Below are 21,128 nucleotides of genomic sequence, written 5' to 3'. Positions count from 1 at the left end.
GGGTTGGTGTCAGCAAACTGATTTGTAATCTTATATCTTCCTCTCCTGGTCCCAACCCAATAAATTCAAAGATCTTAAAGTGCACAGAAGTTTACTCATCTATAATGTTATTTAAGCTTTTCTTGCAGTCCTTACAGTGCTCAGACGTGCCCAGTGACTGGAAAGTGGGGCAGGTCGTTCCAATCCATAAATTGAGTAACGTACAATCCAAAACCACCGTCAAATCTCACTAGCATTCCATGCAAGATCTTTGAACACATCATCTTTTCACATGTCACGGGGTTCTCAGAAACCAACTCATTCTTTAATTCCTGTCAATATGGCTTTAGGAAAACGTTTTCCTGTGAAACACAACAGCTATCTTTTACCAATGATTTATTTGCTAACGCCTATTCTGGTTTTGACACTGTATTCATATTTCTTGATTTTACCAAGGCCTTTGACAGCGAATCTCACAAGTCACTCTCTCTCAATCTAGATGAACTAAACCTTGACCAAAATGTTGTCTCTTCGATTATAAAACTTTTCGCTAGACCATTAACAACATGCAGTAGCTGACAATATTCCTTCCGCTGCTTCACTTGTAACGTCTAGGGTGCTACAAGGGTCTGTCCTTGGACCTTTGCTTTTTCTTATTTTTCTTGACAACTTGCCAGAAAGTGTATGTTTCTTTGTTAAACATTTCACAGATGACTGTGTGCTATACCACAGAATTACTAGCCCTGATGACTCTGTTAAACTGCAAAATGACCATGATAGAATTTCTTCTTGGTGTAATAACTGGAGCGTGAGACCTAATACTAACAAATATAAGTCTATGCATGCATCTCGTCATCCAAATGCCACAACTAACTCGCTTCCTTACTTCCTCAATAGAACCAAACTAGACTCTGTCATTTCGTAGAAGTATCTTGGTCTTTGCATCACGAACAACCTTTCATGGAATGTACATATTTTTACACACCAGGTGTTTCACACAGAATTAGATGAATATGGTTGATAGGCCCGTTTCCAACGGTCCCGAGGCAGCTTGGCCAACATCATTCTCTTCTTTCTTACACCTGGTTGTCTGCGCAGCAGCCGTGGTTATGACAGAGCTCGTGACATTTCCTCGCTAGCAGACGAAGCCCGCCGGGCGAGTCAGTCATCTCGTGGATTGTAACGCCTCAGACGCACGACGTGTGTCACTTCAGCCTTGGCCTAGCGTCGTCCACTGCTCGTGAGACGCGCAATGCGATAGTTCACTTTGCTGACGCGCTCCAGAATAACGTAGGGGCCGACGTAGTGGGTGAGAAATTTCTGGCAGAAGCCACACTTCCACAACGGCATCCAGAGCCACACAAGGTCACCAGAATCGAAGTAAACATTCCGGTGACGCCCGTCATAGTGTATCTTGGACCGGTCCTGCAATGCCAGGGTGTGTAGCCTAGCGAGGCGTCGCGCTTCTTCTGCTCGACAGAGGATCTCATCATTGGATTCGTTGCCATGAGCGAAGTAGGGAAATATGGTGTCGAGGGTGTAGCACGGCGGACAAGCATAAAGAAGGAAAAATGGTGAGTAACCAGTAGTCTTGTGTCTCGTGGTATTGAAGGCATAGGTAATGAAAGGCAAGATACTGTCCCAATTCTTGTGTGCTGAATCGACATACATGGACAGCATGTTGGAAAGCGTTCTGTTTGTGCGCTCGACCAAACCATTAGTTTGTGGATTGCGGTAGGGCGTAGAATGGTGGAAGCTACAAGAACACTGACGAAGGGTTTCTTCAACTACGTCCGCGGTAAACTGTCGCCCACGATCACTGATTAATATGCGAGGAGGTCCATGTCAAAGTATAACGTGAGCCAGCAAGAAGATAGAAACTTCTGTAGCTGTGGCCGATGGCAACGCGGCGGTCTCACAATAGCGGGTCAGATGATCTACGCAAACGATAACCCAACAATTGCCCTTGGAGGATCGCGGGAAAGGGCCCAGAAGATCTATACCAACTTGCTCAAAGGGGACGCTAGAAGGAAGAACTGGTTGAAGCAGGCCGTGTGGCGCTTGTGGCGGGCGCTTGTAGTGCTGGCATTGAGAGCAGCTGGCGACGTACCGTTCGATATCCTTCTGCACCTTAGGCCAGTAAAAACGTTCTTGAGCCCGGTAGAGCATACGTGTCGAACCAAGATGGCCGGAAGTTGGGTCATCGTGCATGGCATATAATACTTGGTTGCGAAAGTTCTTGGGGACAACTAAAAGGTAGTGTGCACTGGTGGTCGAGTAGCTCTTCTTATACAGCGCGCCACCATCACGTAGGCGAAAGTGACTGCCTGCAGGTGACTTCTGTGCTGCCGCGAAGAGCGGTTGTAAGCTCTTGTCCTTGTGCTGCTCGGATATGACGGTACTCATATCTGGAAATTCCGGGGACACAAAAGCGATGTATTCATCAAAGTTGTCCGCATCACATTCAGTTGTTTGAAGTGGCATCCGAGAGAGACGATCAGCATCAGCATGTCGCCAGCCACTTTTGTAGCAAATAACGAAATCGTATTCCTGTAGACGGAGGGCCCAGCACGCTAGTTGTCCTGAAGGATCCCGCAGATTCACAAGCCAGCATAGCGAATGATGATCTGTGATCACAGTGAAGGGGTGCCCGTAGAGATAGGAATGAAACCGTTGCACTGCGAAGATGACCGCCAAACACCCTTGTTCGGTGACTGTGTAGTTGCGCTCGGAGCAGCTCAAGGACCGGCTAGCGTACAACGGAGGGCCCAGCACGCTAGTCGTCCTGAGGGATCCCGCAGATTCACAAGCCAGCATAGCGAATGATGATCTGTGATCACAGTGAAGGGGGTGCCTGTAGGGATACAAACGAAACCGTTGCACTGCGAAGATGACCGCCAGACACTCTTGTTCGGTGACTGTGTAGTTGCGCTCGGAGCAGCTCAAGGATCGGCTAGCGTACGAGATCATGTGCTCACTGTCGCCAACACGCTGAACTAGCACAGCACCGATGCCTACGCCACTGGCATTGGTGTGAATCTCAGTTGGTGATGAAGGATCAAAGTGGCGAAGAATTGGTTGGGACGTCAACAGGAACTTGAGCTGGCGAAACGAAGTCACAATCTGCAGTCCACTCAAAGGGAACGCCTTTTTGAAGAAAGCATGTAAGGGGATGGGCCATATCAGCAAACCAGGGAATGAATCGGCGAAAATAGGAGCACAAGCCCAAGAAACTTCGTAACTGCTTGACAGAGTTGGGTACCTTAAATGCTTCTACGGTCGCAGTCTTTTGTGGATCTGGTCGGATGCCTTCTTTAGCTACCAGATGTCCTAGCACAAGAGTTTGTCGTTCCCCAAAACGGCATTTTTTTTAATTGAGCACAAGACCCACTTTCTTCAAGCAGTTCAAGACCAAGTCCAAACGTTTGTTGTGCTCACTAAACGTACGACCGAAGATCACAACGTCATCTAAGTAGCCCATGCAAACTTCCCATTTTAAGCAGCGTAATATCGTGTTCATGAACCTTTCGAACATTGTGGGCGCGTTACACAACCCAAAAGGCATCACGTTAAACTCAAATAATCCGTTGGGCGTTACAAATTTCTCTGTTGTCCTTGTGTATAGGAATTTGCCAGTAACCTGACCGTAAATGAATAGAGGAAAAGTAAGATGCTGCGAAGAGACAGTCGATGGCATCGTCAGTTCGTGGGAGCGGATATACATCTTTCTTAGTAACGGCATTTAGGCGATGATAATCAACGCAGAACCGCCACGTACCATCTTTCTTCTTCACCAATATCACGGGGGCTGCCCAAGGACTAGACGATTCTCGAATGACGCCTTTGCATAGCATTTCTTGGACTTGATCGCTAATTATCTTGCATTCTGACGGGGACACACGATAGGGTTTTTGTCGGATTGGCTGGGCGGCTCCTGTGTTGATGTGGTGACGAGTTCTGGAGGCAGGAATCGATAGCCATCTATTCGATGAACAGGCGACGGCAACATGCATCGCGGATAAGGCGGGCACAACTGTATCATTAGACACGCACAACACACTCTCCGGGCAAGCTGCACCTTCAAAGAGCACAAGCAAAACACTGGTGTTGACAGTGAGTTCTCCCGTCCGGCAGTCAACATTGGCACCACACAATTGCAAAAAGTCAATCCCCAGAATCACGTCATGCGAGGAGCAAGGAAGAACAGTAAACTCTGCATTAAAAACTTTCCCACTCAAAGACACATCCACGTTACACACACCAACCGGATATAATGATTCACCACTGACTCCACGGAAACTTGTGCACTGGTCCCAATGAAACATAACCTTGCATCCCAGAAGGCCTTTAAACCCCACACTCATGACCGAGACAGTTGCTCCCGTGTCAACTAAAGCCATTGTAGAGACCCCATCAATCAGTACATGAACCTTATTCTTGAGCATGAAAATAGTTGGAGGCAGTTGAGTCAGCAGCGCACATTTTCCAGCAACCTCACCTCCATCGGCCCCGCTGGCTAGTTTCCCGGCGGGGGCGACACGAAACGGCGCCGAGGCGATGGTGACGTGAATCGTGGCCGAGGGGATGGTGATCGGGAGGCTCGGAAGGCTGGTGGTGGCGTCAGAGTACGGTCGGAGGCAGGGGAGCGGTAGCGGTCCCGGGTTCTTTCTTCTCCAAAGTAGGTCTCCTGGGCGGTGCATCGGTCCTCTCAGAAGTGGCTTCCTGAAGCGGAGTCCCCTGGCCACTGAGTGCGCAGTGTACGACCGCTAGACCGCATAGTCGGCGCTGACGATCCGTAGTTCGATGCTCGGCGTTGGCTACAGTACCTAGCTATATGGCCGGGCATGCCGCAGCAGTAACACACTGGCAAAGGGCGAACTTCAGAATGCGGATTTAAATATTCTGCCGAAAACATCGGTTGAGGGTAACGAGGCTCTTCCCCTTGAAAGTCGTACGTAGCGGCAAGTCTGCGTTGGCGTAAATCAAAACGTTGAGGGGGCGAATCATTACGTGGTGGTTCGGTTGTAATGTAATGCGGTTAGTCTCTGGAGCCGTTAAGATCCGCTACGTTCACTGAGTGGTTCCAAGTAGCCGAAGGGGGTTCCCAAAGAGTGTCTGGGAAAATGGAGGAGCTGCAACGTGGCGCCGCATATCGTACCTGTTCGTCATACCGCTGGAGCTCCTCGCGGACTATCTGGCGGATGGCGGACGAAAGGTCTGGGAGCGGAGGACTCGATCGTGTCAACACTTGCTACGGTCGTTACATTGGCCAGCCGTCCAAACTTTGGTGTAATTCGGCGAGTCTTCAGCGCCTCGAACGTAGTGCAGTGCTGTATCAGTTCTGATACCGTGTTCAAGTTCTCTTTACCAATGAGGAAGTTGTACACGTCTTCCGCTATTCCTTTTACGACGTGTCCCACTTTATCTTTCTCTGTCATTTGAGGGTTGACGGTTCGGCACAGTTTCAAAATTTCTTCGATATAGCTAGGTAGTGCAAGTCTCGCCGGGTACCTGAGCTCTTTGGGCAAATGGGAATTCCGCACGTTTCCTCTTGGTGTCTGAGTCACCGAAACACTTCTTGATCTCCTCAACGAAGCATGTCCATGCAGTTAGCATGTCTGCGTGGTTGTCATACCATACCAGCGCCGTGCCGGCCAAGAAGAAAACAACGTTCCTAAGCTGACTGGCAGCATTCCAATTATTGTATTGGCTTACCCTTTCGTAATGGGTTTATTAGCCACTCATCCACATCTTCCTCTGCCTTTGCCGAGAACGTGCGTGGCTCTCAGTAGTGCTGGATAGGGGCTGGGCTCGCCAAGGCACTGCTGGTGAGGGTATTTTGCTCTGTAGTGATGACTCAGCGCGACGGCGGAAGTCCGGCGAGGCGACGGCTTCGGCGCAGTTCTTGTGCTGATTGCTCCGTTGTAGGTCGTGGGAGCTAGTTACCCTGCACAGCTCCACCAAACGTTACACACGAGGTGTTTCACGCAGAATCAGATGAATCTGGTTGATAGGCGCGTTTCCAACGGTCCCGAGGCAGCTTGGCCAACGTCGTTCTCTTCTTTCTTATACCTGGTTGTCTGCGCGGCAGCCGTGGTTATGACAGAGCTCGTGACAATATTAATAGCATAATTAACAATGCCAGTTGTGCACTTCGGTTCCTATGGTGTAACTTCAATTCTGTTCCAAGTCAACTTAAGCTAACCCTTTACAAAACGCTTGCTCAGTCTAAACTTAAGTATGCTTCAACTGTATGGGATCCTAATCAAACTACTTTAACGGATTGAAAATGTCCTAAATCATACTTCTCATTTTATTTGGTTAAATTATTCTTGTTATGCTGGTATTATGTCCATGGAACGCACTCTTAACCCACCTGAACTATCATTCCATCGCAAGTGTGCACAATTATGCCTATTTCATAAAATTCATCATTTCTAACCTATTCTCAAAGAGCAGCTTATATCACTTCCATCGTACTTATTGTCTGGCTCAGATCACAGCCCAAAAGTAGTAGTGCCGTTTTCTCGAATTAATTTCTACCAGGATCCTTTCATGTCAAGTCTGGATTTGAACCGCCTGCCCTCCTCCATCGCTACTATCCTGGGCACTGCAAGTTTCAAGACCGCGATGTACGACACACATCTGTAAAGCTTATTGCAGCACATCCTTCTTTTGTGGGAACCACTCCCTTCTGTAATGTCTTTCGGGCCTAAAAACTATTTCAATTAATTAATTTCAATGATTACTAAATGCAGTTACAAAACAAGTAAGTCTATACTGTTTTCTGCTAAACAAGGGCAAGACAATGTTCTTGTTATTTACTCATTACCATGCTGTGCTGCCATTGTGCAGATTTGGGTTAGGACTTCCAGCACCAGCTCATAAAGGCGACTTAGAAGGCTCATGTTTCGCAAAACCCATTGTCCAGCATTATGGCACTAAAATTCAAGATCCAAGTCGGCTCCAAGCTCCAAGATATGGGCAAACCAGCCATATCTCCAAGGTGGATATCAATTTACATTGTGAAGGTTGGGAGTTGAACTCACTACCTTTGGTGTTAGTTAAGGCAACATTAGTTAAGGCACTCTGACCCACGACCTTTGGTGGGAGAAAACCAGTAACAGGAAGTAACAATGCATTTGAATTAAAATGTCAAAGTAATTTAGTGAATGTCTCATGAGTGCACAGGCTTTCACTTTCATCCTCTTTTTTAGTGCACGCTAAAGTGACTGTCAACTTTTTTGTTATTTCATTGCTTTGTACACTATGGCTTTAGATTGCTTACTGGTTATGCTATACCCTGGTCACATGGTGCACTTTCAATCGTGATCAAGCCCAACCGCAATTGGCTCCCTTTCACAGCTTGCACAGAAGAGCCAACTGTGATAGAAAAATTACAATTCAGATCGGGCTCGATCATGGTCTATAGTGCTCCGTGTGACTGGGGTATTAGCCTCCAACCAAATTTTTTTTTTTCAACACTTCTGAGTCAACTAAGCACCTTTCTCAAGGGCGTGGTAGACTGAGTTTAAAGCTTACCATGTTTACAAGAATACAAGGCAAGGATCCTCTGATTAGAATGTGATTTACTGTTAAAGCTTGTATCATTATAAGTGTGTTCAACTGTAATAAAAGAGCACTTATGATGCTTAATTAACTTTCAATGCTGTTTCCTTCAAAATAATCAATTTAGCCTTCCATTACAGCCATTTAAGGCGGCATTGCCACCTGTATTCCGTTCTAGCACATTTTCTGGCTTACTGAACCTCTTCGAATGGCAAGAGCAGCTTTTTTGTTTATTGCAGAGGGGTAATGTACTAATACAGCTCACATTATTTTTCTCTTTAGTGTTCCCTGAAGTATCGCTCTCACGTGTTCTGTACACATAACAAGACTGAAACCAATAAAGGCGATGTACCCAGTCTGTGCTATGGCACATGAACAAAAGCATGTGCTACAGCATGTGCCATACACACTGGAAAACATGTGCCATACACCCGGAGTTCAAAAATGTACTCAACATACCTGCTGCGAGCACGATGAGCTCAATGCGCTGTGGTTGCAACTCGCTGTGTTGGAAGAGCCGGTCAAGCTCGATGGCGGCTGCCAGAGCCAGCTCCTGGCAACGACCTCCCTTGCCCGGCCCCGTCAAATTCACTGTCGTCTCACCGGCAGCCACCACACAAATGGGCCGACCCATGTCGAAGGCCCGTTCCGCCGACTCTTTCAACTGCTCCAGGTCACGGTAGCGGACCTGGATGTGTTTGTTCGCCATTCCTCTCACAAGCACCAGAGTCCAAACCCTAACTGGCATCAGATGCTCTGACAAGACCAGGTCAAGAGCAGAGAGTGAGGTATGCAAAGAGACCTGCGAAACCTTGAGCTGCTCCTTAATTCCTTGTGCACTTATTCTTTGTGGTATAAACAAGCACATTTAACGTGTGTGCATGCTACCATACGAGTGTTAAGTAGGCTCTGCGACGCTTCCTGGGGGGGCTTTTCGAACCGTGCGTGTGTGTGTATATGTATATATATATATTTCTTGCACTTGAAGGAACTTCCTGTGAACTCGAAGAATTGTTCACCGAAGTGACAGTCTTATATGAGAATTTATTAGTCCTTATAGTAAGAGACAGTTCAATTTCAGAGCCCGAGTCCTCTCCCACCACCAAGAATCTGGCGTCTCTCAATGGTGTATTCTACCTTCGTGTAATTGTTGTATACTTCACTATCATTAATACTGCTTTGCTTTTCCGGCAGAACTGCAGCCTCTCTCTGCCTTTTTTTTTTCTGTGAGTCTGACTATAGGCGCTCCTGCACATGACTGCTGTTGATTCTGATTTTCAGTGAATCCGGCTTGGCCTCATTTCAGCGACTGAGCAAATTATACAGGGTGCCCCAACTATCATGCACCAAGACTTAAGAGGAAGCTTTAGCTCGGGCCCAACTCCGACGCGGCCTATTCAAATACATGTAAAAACGCAAAAACGTTTTTCTGAGATAACCCCTGGACCGATTTTAATGAAATTTGTTGCTTTTGAGAGAGAAAGTTAAATTCTAGTGACTGTTGGAAGCGGAATTTCGATTTAAGGCTTGAATTTTGTTAAAGAGATTTACAAAAATTCAGAAGTCTGAAAAAAATAGAAGCACGAAGTTTACAAACTAATAGCTCTGCATCAAGAACAGATATCGCGGTTCTGTAAACGGCATCCATTAGATCATTCAAAGCGGACAAATTTTATATGTCATTTTACATCTTACGTGAGTTTGTTACGTTGTTTACGAGGGTTCTGCAAAAGTTGTAATTACATACTAATAAATTTTTTGAGATTCATGTATAATATGTCAAAATTGTCCGCTTTAGATGTGCTATTAGGTACAATTCACAGAATTGCGATATCGCCTATTCTTGCTGAGTTACAGAGTTGTAAACTTGATAGTTTCGTTTTCTGAAAATTTGCGATTTTTGCCAATCTTTAATAAAAAATTGACGACCTAAATCGAAAATTCGGAACCAACAGTCACTAGATTTTAAGTTTTTCTTTTAAATGCAACAAACCCCGTCAAATTTGGTGTTGTGGTCGCCAAGAAAAACGAATTCTCCTTTTACATGTATTTAGATAGGAGCACCCGAGCTAAAGCTTCCTCTTAAGAAGAGAGCAGTTGCGTTACTCGAAAAAAACCTAGTGGATATTGTTTGCAATACAGCGGAGAAGCTGCCAGTAATTATTTCGTTCCTGAAATTTTTTTCGACAATTGCAATTTATTTAATTCGAGAAGTACTGTTCTAATTATCAAAGTGTCAATGAGGCATCATCAAATAAAAGCAAAATAAATAGACCAGGAAGCGACCCATGTGTTGAGAAAAGGCAATATTGATGTGCTCAATAAAGTAAATAACCACTTCTAAATGAGCCGAATTGGCAATCGGGACATCTGCACACACAAAAAAATACATCAGATTTCAGTGTGCCCTTATTATATATGAATTTGTAAGTGCTGTTGAACACCAGCTGCTGCCTAGAGGATGTGTTTGAATAGGTGTCCTTCTGCAGCTACGCAGTAAGTACTGAGCCCGCTTTATCACACCTTCAGTGGCTTCCTTGATGACCGACGCTCGAATTCTATGGCAGACATCTGTTAACCTTGTCTTGAGCTAATCTGACATCCATCTCGATCATGTAAGCACAATCTTCCACATACCCCCAAAAAAATAAATAGAGTGGAGAGAGGTTAGGTTACCTAGCCGGCCAATTTACAGGCCTGTGCCTTCCAATCTATTGCGCATGAAAAATCGCATCCAGCCAGTTTCGTGCTTGGCTGCTGCTGTGTGCTGGTGCTCCATCTTGCTGATACCACAGAAGTGGAAGACGTGACAGCGGGACTTCGCTGAGAAACTCATCCACCACTCCTTCAAGGATTTCATCCACGTAACGCTGTCCGGTCAGTGTGTGATCGAAGAAGGTGGGACTGATTATAGCACCGGCGTAAGTTCCACACCCCACATTGAACGACCACTAGTACTGGTGCCGATTGCTCTTGACCGAGTGTGCATTGTAGTCACTCCAATAGTGTGCGTTATGCGAATTTACCTGGGTGTTTCTCTGAAAATTGGCTTCATCTGTGCACATGATGTTGCACAAAAAGTTCAGTGAGTCATAGACTTTTGTGAGGACCCAATTAAAGAAATCTAGATGATTGTACAGGTCCCTATCTTCCAAGCATTGGTGTTGGTTAAGGTGGTACAGGTGAAAGGCCGTCATTTAAAATCCTCCCAACTGATGGCTTGGAAATTGGTACCTGGGCGGCCGCATCCTGCACGCTAGCATCAGGGTTTGAGGCCATAAATGCTAGAACATCTATCCGTAGGCTAGGACTCAAAGATGGAGTCTTACATCGCTGTTTCTAGAAGCTGCCAGTTTGTCTCAAGTTTTCATCATTTCTGATGAGAGTTGACTCGCTTGGTCTACCGCCACACTTCCCATGACTGATATATAGTTGCAGCCTTCCTCTTGTTGCCATTTGCAGCTCCCAAGGCACGGATCATTTCTACCTCCTGCACTTTACAGAAAGACATGGTGACTGGGACAAAACGAAACACACCTTTAAACATTTGCACTGACATTGTGAATTCGCTTTTGTGGTGATAGGTATTGTGGCAAAAAAAAAAAAAAAAACATCCATCCACTTTATCTACGCTAAGACAACAGCTATCACAGTTTGTTTCCAACTAACACCAAATGCGACATGTTACTTTGACTGAGGCGTGGCAGATAAGGCACTAGCTTGATCACTATGTATTTTTCTTTATTTCCTTTATTTCGTTCTGGCTAACTCAGAGGGCTAACTCAAGGGCGCTGCTTTTGATATGGGTGGGAGTGCAGTCACCTGGTATTTTTCGTATTTCGCGGGGTTTATTTACCACCGGAAAAAAATTGTACGTTATTAGTACATCACTGAAAATACCGCAGTTAGATGTCCTTTGGCTGTGCCTACAAATGTCTGATATTTTGATAACTAGGATATTACGTCTTCAGTTAGAACATTAATTACAATTACCTAAATAAATCTCAGTAATGAAAAAATTACTGGCAGCTACTCTACTGTACTGGAAACAATATGCACCAGGTTTTCTTCGAGTAATGCAATTGCTCTTTTTTTTAAATTAAGTGCATGATAGTTAACTGGCACATCCTATATATATTTATGACCTCTGCATGCAAGTGACGTTTCCATTCCTAATAAATGTTGTAAACTATGAGAAGATATTTTTTTATTCATGAGTCGTTAGCATTGCTTAATGGGAAGAGAAGCAGTACTGACACACATATCATTCATGTGCATTTCACACGCCGTTGATAAAAGACTCTGCCGAAAGGGTCAGTGAAGTATGCTGGTTTTTCTCAGGGTCAAAAAAGAACACAAAGCAATTTGAAACAAGATGGACATATAGCAACATATTCATTCTCTAAGCATAGGCTATTTATACCTTTAGAAATAATTTTTAATTGGCTACGTCCTTCTCTTTAAAGACATAATAAAGTTTGTCCTGTGTACATATTTAAATATCTTGTGTATGTGCATGGTGTTTGCAGTGGAAATTTAAAACAATGTTGAAGTGAGAAAATACGGATGAGGCAGTCGCCGCTGGTACTTCTAATGCGGTTATTTTCCTATTGTCAGGGTGTGCAGAAATAAAGCAAAGTATGAATTAAAATCCGTGCATGTCTGTGCCAACAACGTTGCAGTAAGCTATTAGTCACAACAAAATTTTAAGTGAAAAGGTCGAGGCAAGTCAAAAGAAACCTCAAATGATGTGGGTGACAAAACTCTGGCAATGACACGTTAGGTGCGGGGGGGGGCTCAGCCCTCCCCTTGAAAACTTTCGGAGGGGGCTCGGGCCCTGGAGCCCCCCCGTAGTCGGCGCCTATGCTTCCTGTACCTGTCACATAAGCTTGCATAGTTGTAAGCCAAGGTAATTATTAGCCTTGTACAAGCAGCCAAGAGCCCATAATTTCACTTGGAAGCCTGCCTGCCCTTTCTTTATCAGCTTTCCAGAGTGCTACCTCTTTCTGCACTTTTGTGCAAAAGTGAGCATGATGGCTACTAACTGAATATAATTAATAAAAGTCACGGCTAAGCAGCACGTCTGCCAAAAGCAACAGCAGAGGAATCTCAACATTGCTGAGGTGGTGGCTCCATCTGGTGATGATGAAATATAGCAGTGGTAATGTAAAATAGTGGTAATACAGTGCAACGCTAGTGTAAAACAGCACCTGTGCACTGGCATTATGGCTGCCAAGAGGGCGGCATGACGGGCATTAGAGATCATGTCAATAGGCAAGGTCCACAGCGCACCTCTCCAGCAATGGCTGCCATAAAGTAATGGAAGCTAGTTTTGAAGGTGACTCTTTTGCCGTACTATAATAGACACTAAAAAAGTTTCAGGAGTTGAAAATTAATAGTATTTGCATGAATAAAGGCACAACAATGTGAAAGGAGTGCATAGTAACACCAAAGATGGAGTTACTACTTTTTTTACTTATGTGATATGCAAGCTGAATTTTACATTGGAGTTAAAAAAGACTCTTCGCAATGCTGGTGATTTGCCTGCTCTATTTAGTAGACATCTTGGACAGAATGAATAATTAAAGCTGAAACATACTTTCATCAATACAGAGTTGTCAACTTATCCAAACATTGCAAAAATTTTTAGGCTGATGCTGCAGTAGCCATGTAAAATAACAAGAACTGTGGCAGATTCAATGCCCTTGTTAGAATCAACGTTAAGTGATGCTTTATTGAAACATTTCAATGAAATTCTATGCAAAAGGACGCATGATGCATGCAATTTTATTTGATGTCCAAGTATGTACAAGGTTCAGCTGCTGATGTTCTCCCATCGCAGATGTCTTGTGTCATTTGGCTTCGTGGTAATGCATGAGTGACTGTGTTCTACCCCGCATTGTTCAGAATAGCAAATATAGGCCTGGCCAGCACGATGGCAAGATGCAAGGACCTCCATCATGGGACCTACATGACTGCAGATTACACCGTCCCTTTAGATTGGCCCAGTTTTGATTACAGCATTGATTACACCATCAACGGGGTCGGGCCACTTTACTCAGTGAAAAACAGATAGAGCAAAAGCACTAAAACATGGTGAGGAAGGCAAAGAAAGCTTCACTTTGAAAGGAAATATGCACTTGAAGGTGCATACAGTAGAACGTCGTTCATTCCTCCTGAAAAAAAAAAGTGCAATAAAAAATGCACTAACTGGGAAAACGTACATCCCAAAGTCACTAAAAAATTTAGCAGAGTCAATGACATGTGCAATGTGAAGAGTTGCATGAATTGTTGTCATTTTTGTGGCTTTGTCAAGCTTACATTAGCGCTTCCCAAATTTAGCCTGGGTCAGCAGCTTCCTTGAGCAGGGCATTGTGGTGGGAAGTTTTAAAATATGTCTACTCTGAAAGAATTTCTTGCACACGAGAGCTGATGGGGCCCAAGCTGCCTAAGATGTGCTTTTTATTTTCCTATTGCGTAGTGTTTTAAGAAGGTAATGGGAAACCAAAGTGAAATTGAGCTTTGAGCTGGTGGGCAGCTCCAGAATATGATGTCGCCAGAGCAAAACATGACGCTCACTTCAAACCGCCTGCAGCAAGGATGGCAGTGCATTTTGCTTATCGCCCATTAAAAGCGTGCAGTGCGCTTATCCAATGGCATCACGCCACAAGCACTATGAAACAGATAGGTGAACATGCTTATTGCAATAGTGCTGGCAGTGACAGCTGTGAATCTCGATGAGCGATCACCTGCAAAAAGATTTGCTGGTACCAGAAGAGGAGACCGAGTGTGCGCTGATGGCATTTTCCCATGAGATGGCCGGGCGAGAATTGCAGGGAAGCTGATGTGGTTGGTGGCAACTGTTCTCGATTATGCATGCCTCGAGCCTTTTCTTGTTTATATAGGATATAGCAGCCGGCAAACATATCCTATGATTACAGTTTGGCGATTTTCTGAACATTGTCAATAGATTGTGTTTTCCAGGAATGCGTTATTCGGTAAAAAAGAAGCATAACTGTATTGGGTCATGTAATGCACTTCCAATCACGAATGTTAATTGGCGCCAGGAAGTCGCACGAAACTGGATCATATTGTTAGGTTGCAGAAGTCACATACAAAGATGTAATTACAATATTTACATGAGAGACAACAATGCATAACAAGACAACTGTCGAGAACGATTCCACCTCTACACATCAAATCGTCTTCTTCTGATGTGCTCCACTCCGGGCTGCGCCATAACTTGACCCTCACCTGCAAAGGCACCATCTCAGTGCTAAATATAAGGGAGGTGAAGTCGCGACAAAGTAAGGCTTCAGCCGGGACCCAAGCACAACGTCCATGGGGACACGCGAGTCCAGCGGAGCGATCTCGTAGTTGACATCGCCAAGCTGATGCAATATCGTGTAGGGCTCTGTGTAATGTTGCAGCAGCTTTTCAGACAAGCCGACATGCCGACACAGTGTCCATAGGAGCATAACGGAGCCAGGAGGAAATCGAACGTCCCGGTGTCAGCTGCTGTACTGGATCTTCTGTGTGGCTTGTTGAGACTCAGTGAGCCGGAAGCCGGCAATCTGGCATGCCGTGGAAGCCTGAGCGAAGACGTCTTGAGCATATTCAGTGGAAGTGCCCGTCGAGGAAGGAAGCAGTGTGTCAAAGGGCAAAGAAGAGTGGCGGCCGAACAGAAGGTAAAAGGGTGAAAAGCCAGCGGTCTCGTGACGGGACAAATTATGGGCGAAGGACACAAGTGTAGCATGCTGTCCCAATCACTGTGGTCATCAGAAATGTACATAGACAGCATTCTGTTAACGTGCGATTGAGCCGCTCCATCAATTCGTTTGTCTGCGGGTGGTAGGCGGTGGAAAGCTTGTGTTCAGCAGAACAGGAGTGAAGTAGGTCTTCAACTACTCGGAACAAGAAGGTGCAGCCACGATCAGTGAGGAGCTGCCGAGGTGCGCCGTGATGGAGGATGACATGATGTAAAGGGAAATCTGCCACCTCAGTTGCACAGCTTGTGTGCAAAGCTCGTGTGATCGTGTACCGGGTCGTGTCATCAGTCGTGACAACGACCCACTTATTGCCAAATTTCAACGTCGGAAAAAGGCTGAGAAGATCGAGACCGATGCGAAAGAATGGCTCTGAGGGCAAATCGATGGGGTGAAGGCGTACAGTGGGCAGCACAGCAGGTTTTTTATAGCACTGACAGAGCGCACGGGCTGCAACACAGCGGTGCACCAAGCCATACAGGCTTGGCTGGTAGAAGCGGCGCCATACGTGGTCATAAGTACGTGAAACACCGAGGTGGCCTGGAGTAGGGGAGTCATGCATATGCTCAAGAACGGATGTCCGGAGATGGCATGGTACAATGAGTCAAAATTCTGGTCCTTCAGGGCATAAGCTGCGACGGTAGAGAACATCGTCGCAGAGCATGACCATGCGCAGCGTGGGCTCCGAATGTCCAGAGTTTAGACGATCGATGATAACATGTAAGCAGTCATCATGCCGTTGTTCATTTCTGATGCAGATCAGAAATGGCCAGGACACAAGAGTCAGCGTCATGCACATCATGCTCAGGGCGTTCGACAGGATGGTGGGAGAGGCAGTCGGCGCCCCTGTGCAAATGGCCTTATTTGTATAAAACAGCAAATTATTATTCTTGGAGCCGTAGCGCCCATCTACCCAATTGTCTGTGGGGTCTGTAAGTGAGGAGAGCCAGCACAAGGCATGGCGATCGGTAACCATGGAAAATGTGAGGCCATACAAGTAGGGATGGAATTTGACAACTGCCCTAACTTACGCCAGGCACTCCCATTCTATAATTGAAAAATTCCTCTCGGCAGGTGACAGGAGCCGGCTGGCATACGCAATTACACACTCTGCATTACACTGCCATTGAAAAAGTACAGCCACACACGTTTCTTTCTCCACGCTCACTAACATGCCCTGTGATTTTTATACGATTGATAATACTCTAATCGAACAGGTCGAGTGTTTTAAATATTTGGGAGTATTTTTCATATCTGACTTAGCTTGGGACAAACATGTAGATTATGTCATGAGAAAAGCCTTTAAAAAGCTAGGCCTCCTTAAGCACTGACTATCACTTGCAAACTTAGAAACGAAAATGCATGCATACACATCCCTGATAAGGTCTTCTTTAGAGTATGCATCAATCATATGGCATCCAAATAATGCTAGTCTTACAAAACGCCTGGAATCAGTTCAGAATAAGGCTACTAGGTTTATTTTATCTTCTTACTCAACACACACCAGCGTTTCCCTTTTAAAGTGCACACTTAATCTTAAACATTGACACTAGACGCAAGTTTTTACGTTTGTCTTTTTTTTCCACTCTTTATATTTTGGTGACTCTGGATCCGCGGCTACACGCATTGTTCCTGCGCATCATATTTCCATACGTACCGATTATATACACAAGGTATCATATATTTTAACAAAAACAGGGAAATATCAAACTTCCCCCCTTTTGTTATCAATTAAAGAATGGAACACGTTACCGGAAAGCGTTGTGACAATAAAAGAAACTGCTTCTTTCCAGAAATCCCTACTTGCCTATCTTGAACCAAGAACAGTGCAATAGTTTGAATGTAAAGACTATGACTCGATTCATGTAAGATTTCCATGTTAGCAGAGTGCATAATTATCTTTGTTATGCCAAGCCAAATGTTGCAGTGCCGTGATGTTTTTCTCAATTTTGCAACTGTACGATGTGCCGGTTTTCTGTGCGTGCCTTTTTCTTTTCTGTTGTATGTGATGCAAATTTGGATTGTGTAAATTCCCCCTCTATGTAATGCCCCTAGGGGCCCTTGGGTTATGTAAATAAATAAAATAAATAAATAAATGAATTCCATGGCCATTGGCATCCGTGTGCAGTTCAGTGGCGGCAGATGGATCATAATAAGCCAGCAATGGGGGAGCCATGAGCAAGTGTATGAGGGCGGAGAAGACTTTCGTTTGAGCAAGGTCCCGTGTGAAAGGAACATTCTTCTTAAGTAAGTTGGTGAGTGGGCGAGAGATTTTGGCAAAATTCTTAATAAAACGATGGCAATATTAGCATAGCCCAACTAAGCTTCTTACGTCTGTGGCGGAAGACAGAACAGGAATGTTCTAGACAGTATGAATCTTGTCAGTGTCAGGTTGAACGCCAATGGCACTGACGAGATGGCGAAGAATGGTAATTTGATGATGTACAAAGTGCCACTTGGATGAGTTCAATTGTAGGCCGGCACGTCGGGAAACAGCAAGAATAGCCGATAGATGCAGTAGATGACTCGTGAAAGTTGGTGAAAAGACTATGACATTGTCTAGATGACACAGACATGTGGACCACTTATAGCCACGAATTAAGGAGTCGATCATTCTTTCAAAGGTTGCCGGGGCATTACAAAGGCCGAATGCCATAACCTTGAATTGGTAGAGGCCGTCAGGTGTTACGAAGGCAGTTTTCTCACGGTCCATGTCAACTACCGACATTTGCTAATAGCCTGATCGGAGGTCTATCGATGAAAAGTATTTGGCTCCGTGCAAGCAGTCCAAGGGGTCATCAATACGTGGCAAGGGGGTCGACATCCTTGTGTGTGATTTTGTCAAAGTGTCTGTAATCCACAAAAAAGCGCCAACTGCCGTCCTTCTTCTTGAAAAGGACAACAGGAGACACCTACGGAATGCAAGATGGCTCGATAACGCCTTTAGCTAATGTCTTATCGACTTCTCGTTGTATCACTTATCTTTCAGCATGTGAAACACAGTATGGCCGGCGAAGTATCGGATTGTCATCTCCGGTGTAAATGCGATGGGTGACCAGCGATGTCTGGGCTAAAGCGCAGCCGTCAAAGTAAAAAATGTAGCGGTAAGTTTCCAAGAGATGGTGGAGGTCAGCAGCTTGTGCCGGAAGAAGATCAGGTGCAATTATCTTGCTAAGTTCGTCTATGAGAGTCGGTGAATCGGAGGTTCCTGTAGAGCGCGATGGAATTTTGGCGTCAAGAGCTGATATCTTGCAATAATTAACAGGCGGGATGTTGTCCAAAGACTTACGTCTGGGAAGGATTTGAGTCGAGCAGTTAAAGTTAAGGAGAGGGACCGAAGTCTGATTGCCTGTAACAGTAAGCACGGTATGAGGAACAGCCAAATTTCTTTCAAGCAGTATGTCACCAATGGGACTAGTACATCGACGCCGTCAGAAACAGATGGGAACAACAGTAGAGTGACGTACGTAGTGGCTTGAGGCAACAGACGGATGTCTTTGGGAGCGCATAACCATGGTTGTGTGACTGGTGGACTATAGCAGCCATGGGGCAGTTCAAGCTGAATGACACTAGACACGCAATCAAAGAGGGCTGAACGTGACAATAAAAAGCCTAAGGTTAGTATAACGTCGTAAGGGCATTGTTCCAAAATGGCAAACAAAACTGTCGTTAGGCGCCTCGCGATGCCAATGCAAGCGGTGCACTTTCCAAGCACAGTAGGCATCTCTCCGTCGGCAATGCGGAGGGTGCGTGATGCAGCGGGTGTAAAAGCTTTCTTCAGGCATCGGCGCAATCGGACAATCATCCTGGACATGTGCACATCAGTGTCAATGAGTGCTGGAACATTGACGCTATAGACTAAAATGTCCATCAAGTTCTGTTTGGTCGGCAAAGTGATAAGAGGGTTTTGTGGTCGAGTCATCAATGCAGCGTCACCTCTGGGAGCTGCATCGCTTAGTTTTCTGGAGACGGGTGTCGGGGCTGCATCGGGGACGGTGGGCGACGAGCCTGCCGTGATAGGGATGACGGTCGACGAGCAGGTCGTGAATGGGACTGGTGACGTCGCAATGACGATGAGGGACCGTTCCAAGGAGCAAGAGCGTCATTGATAGGCTGTTGTGGTGCCAATAGAGGCTGGTAATGACGCTCGCTCTGTTTTGGGTGATAATAACTGGTGAATGGTGGTTGCAGAGTGGAGGAGACAGTACGGTTGTTGCAATGGTGTGCAACGTGACCAATACGCTGGCAGGCAAATCAGATTGGCCGATCGTCTGCAGTTCTCCACTCAGCTGGATTTCAGTAGTGTGCAGTATACCACAGACCAGTCAATCGACCTGAAACATGAGACAGCTGTGAAGCGGCAACGGCACATACAGAATAAACTCCAAGATTAGCCAGTTCCTTGCGGACCATTGCCTTCACAAATGGTGCTGTAGGCAAGTTGTTTGGCTCATTGGAGCACGAAAAAAGGGCCGCAGGTGCCATGGCTTCAAGTTCTCACCGCACTATCCATGTTGGGTCATCTGATGATGATGGTCACTGCACTCCTAGCCTGTCGTCACAAGATAATGTTGCAGCTGTGTTCAGCAGATGTGCGAATGGCGTTGCGATGCGATGACTCTTGGCCTCTTCAAGTGCTGACACCCTTTTATGGTGTTGTGTACTGTTTCATAATTTTCGCACATGAGCAGGTTGAAAGCATCATCAGTGATCCCCTTGAGTGCATGCCCAACCTTGTCTGACTCAGTCATAGCGCTGTCGGCCTTTCGGCACAGAGCCAGCACGTCCTGGATGTAAGAGACATGTAATTCTGTGGAAGTCTGGGCACGGGTCACTAGTTCTTTCTGAGCGGTGCTCTTCCACCTGGCAGGATAGCCCAACAAGTCCCTCAGCTTCAGTTTAATCGTTAAGCTCTTTCTCGTGGTTGTCATACCACACCTTCGCGTGCCTTGTAGGTAGAAGACCAGGTTAGCCAACATAATCGTCGGATCCCATTTGTTGTAGGCCCTTATACGCTCATACGTGGTGATCCATCCTTCCACGTCAAGGTGGTTGGTGCCGCAGAACATTCCTGCATCCCGCGGCTGAGCCAGCACAACCATCAGGGTTGTAGGCGTTGATGTGGGCCGTGCCATGGCAGGTCCTGTTTCATCCATAATGTTGTCCAGTTTGAGGTGATGACCACTGCAGAGCTTCGTTGCGGTTTCTCCTGGGTACCCCACACCTCTCACCAATTTTTTATGTTGCAGAAGTCACATATAAAGATGTGTTCACAATATTTACACGAGAGACAACGATGCATAAACAAGATGGCTGTTGAGAGAGACTCCACCTCTACACATCAAATTGTTTTCTTTTGATTGGCGCCAATCTGGGTTGTACAATAACAGTATCAATGAGGTTCTGCTGTATTTGTTGCAGTGAAGCTACTTAGGTACCGTTTGTTGTTTCATTGCATGATTCTGTAGAGAACAGAAACGGTCACTGACATATTTCTAGAGCTTGTGCACATGGCTATATAAGCAGGTTCATTATATATTTATAAGCCGATTCATTACATTACACTCTCTGACTTCGGGACGTCCCCTTGTATATCATTATATAGTTGACTTCCTTTAATTTGACTCTGACGGGACTGATGAAATTGATCAAATTATCCAGCAGGTTGAATTAAATAATGTGCAGAAAAACATGTCAAAACAGACCACTGATTCATTTCCCAATGGGCAAAATTTGCTCGACCCAATGTCGGGCAAGTATATAGTGGCCAACCATACCACGTGTGGGCCATGCTTGGCCATTTCGGTTGGGTCA

General features: G+C 45.6%; 1 protein-coding gene across 5 annotated transcripts in view; it reads right to left on the bottom strand.

Annotated features, from left to right (window-relative positions):
- The window catches only part of LOC126522288 (glycerate kinase), a 65,344-nt gene that overhangs the window by 2,337 nt on the left and 41,879 nt on the right, over positions 1 to 21,128 (bottom strand). For all 5 annotated transcript variants that reach the window (XM_050171013.3, XM_050171011.3, XM_050171012.3 and 2 more), the window contains one exon: positions 8,008 to 8,236. In XM_050171013.3, coding sequence (XP_050026970.1) covers positions 8,008 to 8,236 — 229 coding nt within the window. The remainder of the gene's footprint in view (positions 1 to 8,007; positions 8,237 to 21,128) is intronic.

This window comes from Dermacentor andersoni, chromosome 6, assembly GCF_023375885.2.
Source record: "Dermacentor andersoni chromosome 6, qqDerAnde1_hic_scaffold, whole genome shotgun sequence".
NCBI lineage: Eukaryota > Metazoa > Arthropoda > Arachnida > Ixodida > Ixodidae > Dermacentor > Dermacentor andersoni.
The sequence above is the reverse complement of the archived record's forward strand: the minus strand, read 5'-3'. Positions and strand labels throughout refer to the sequence as shown.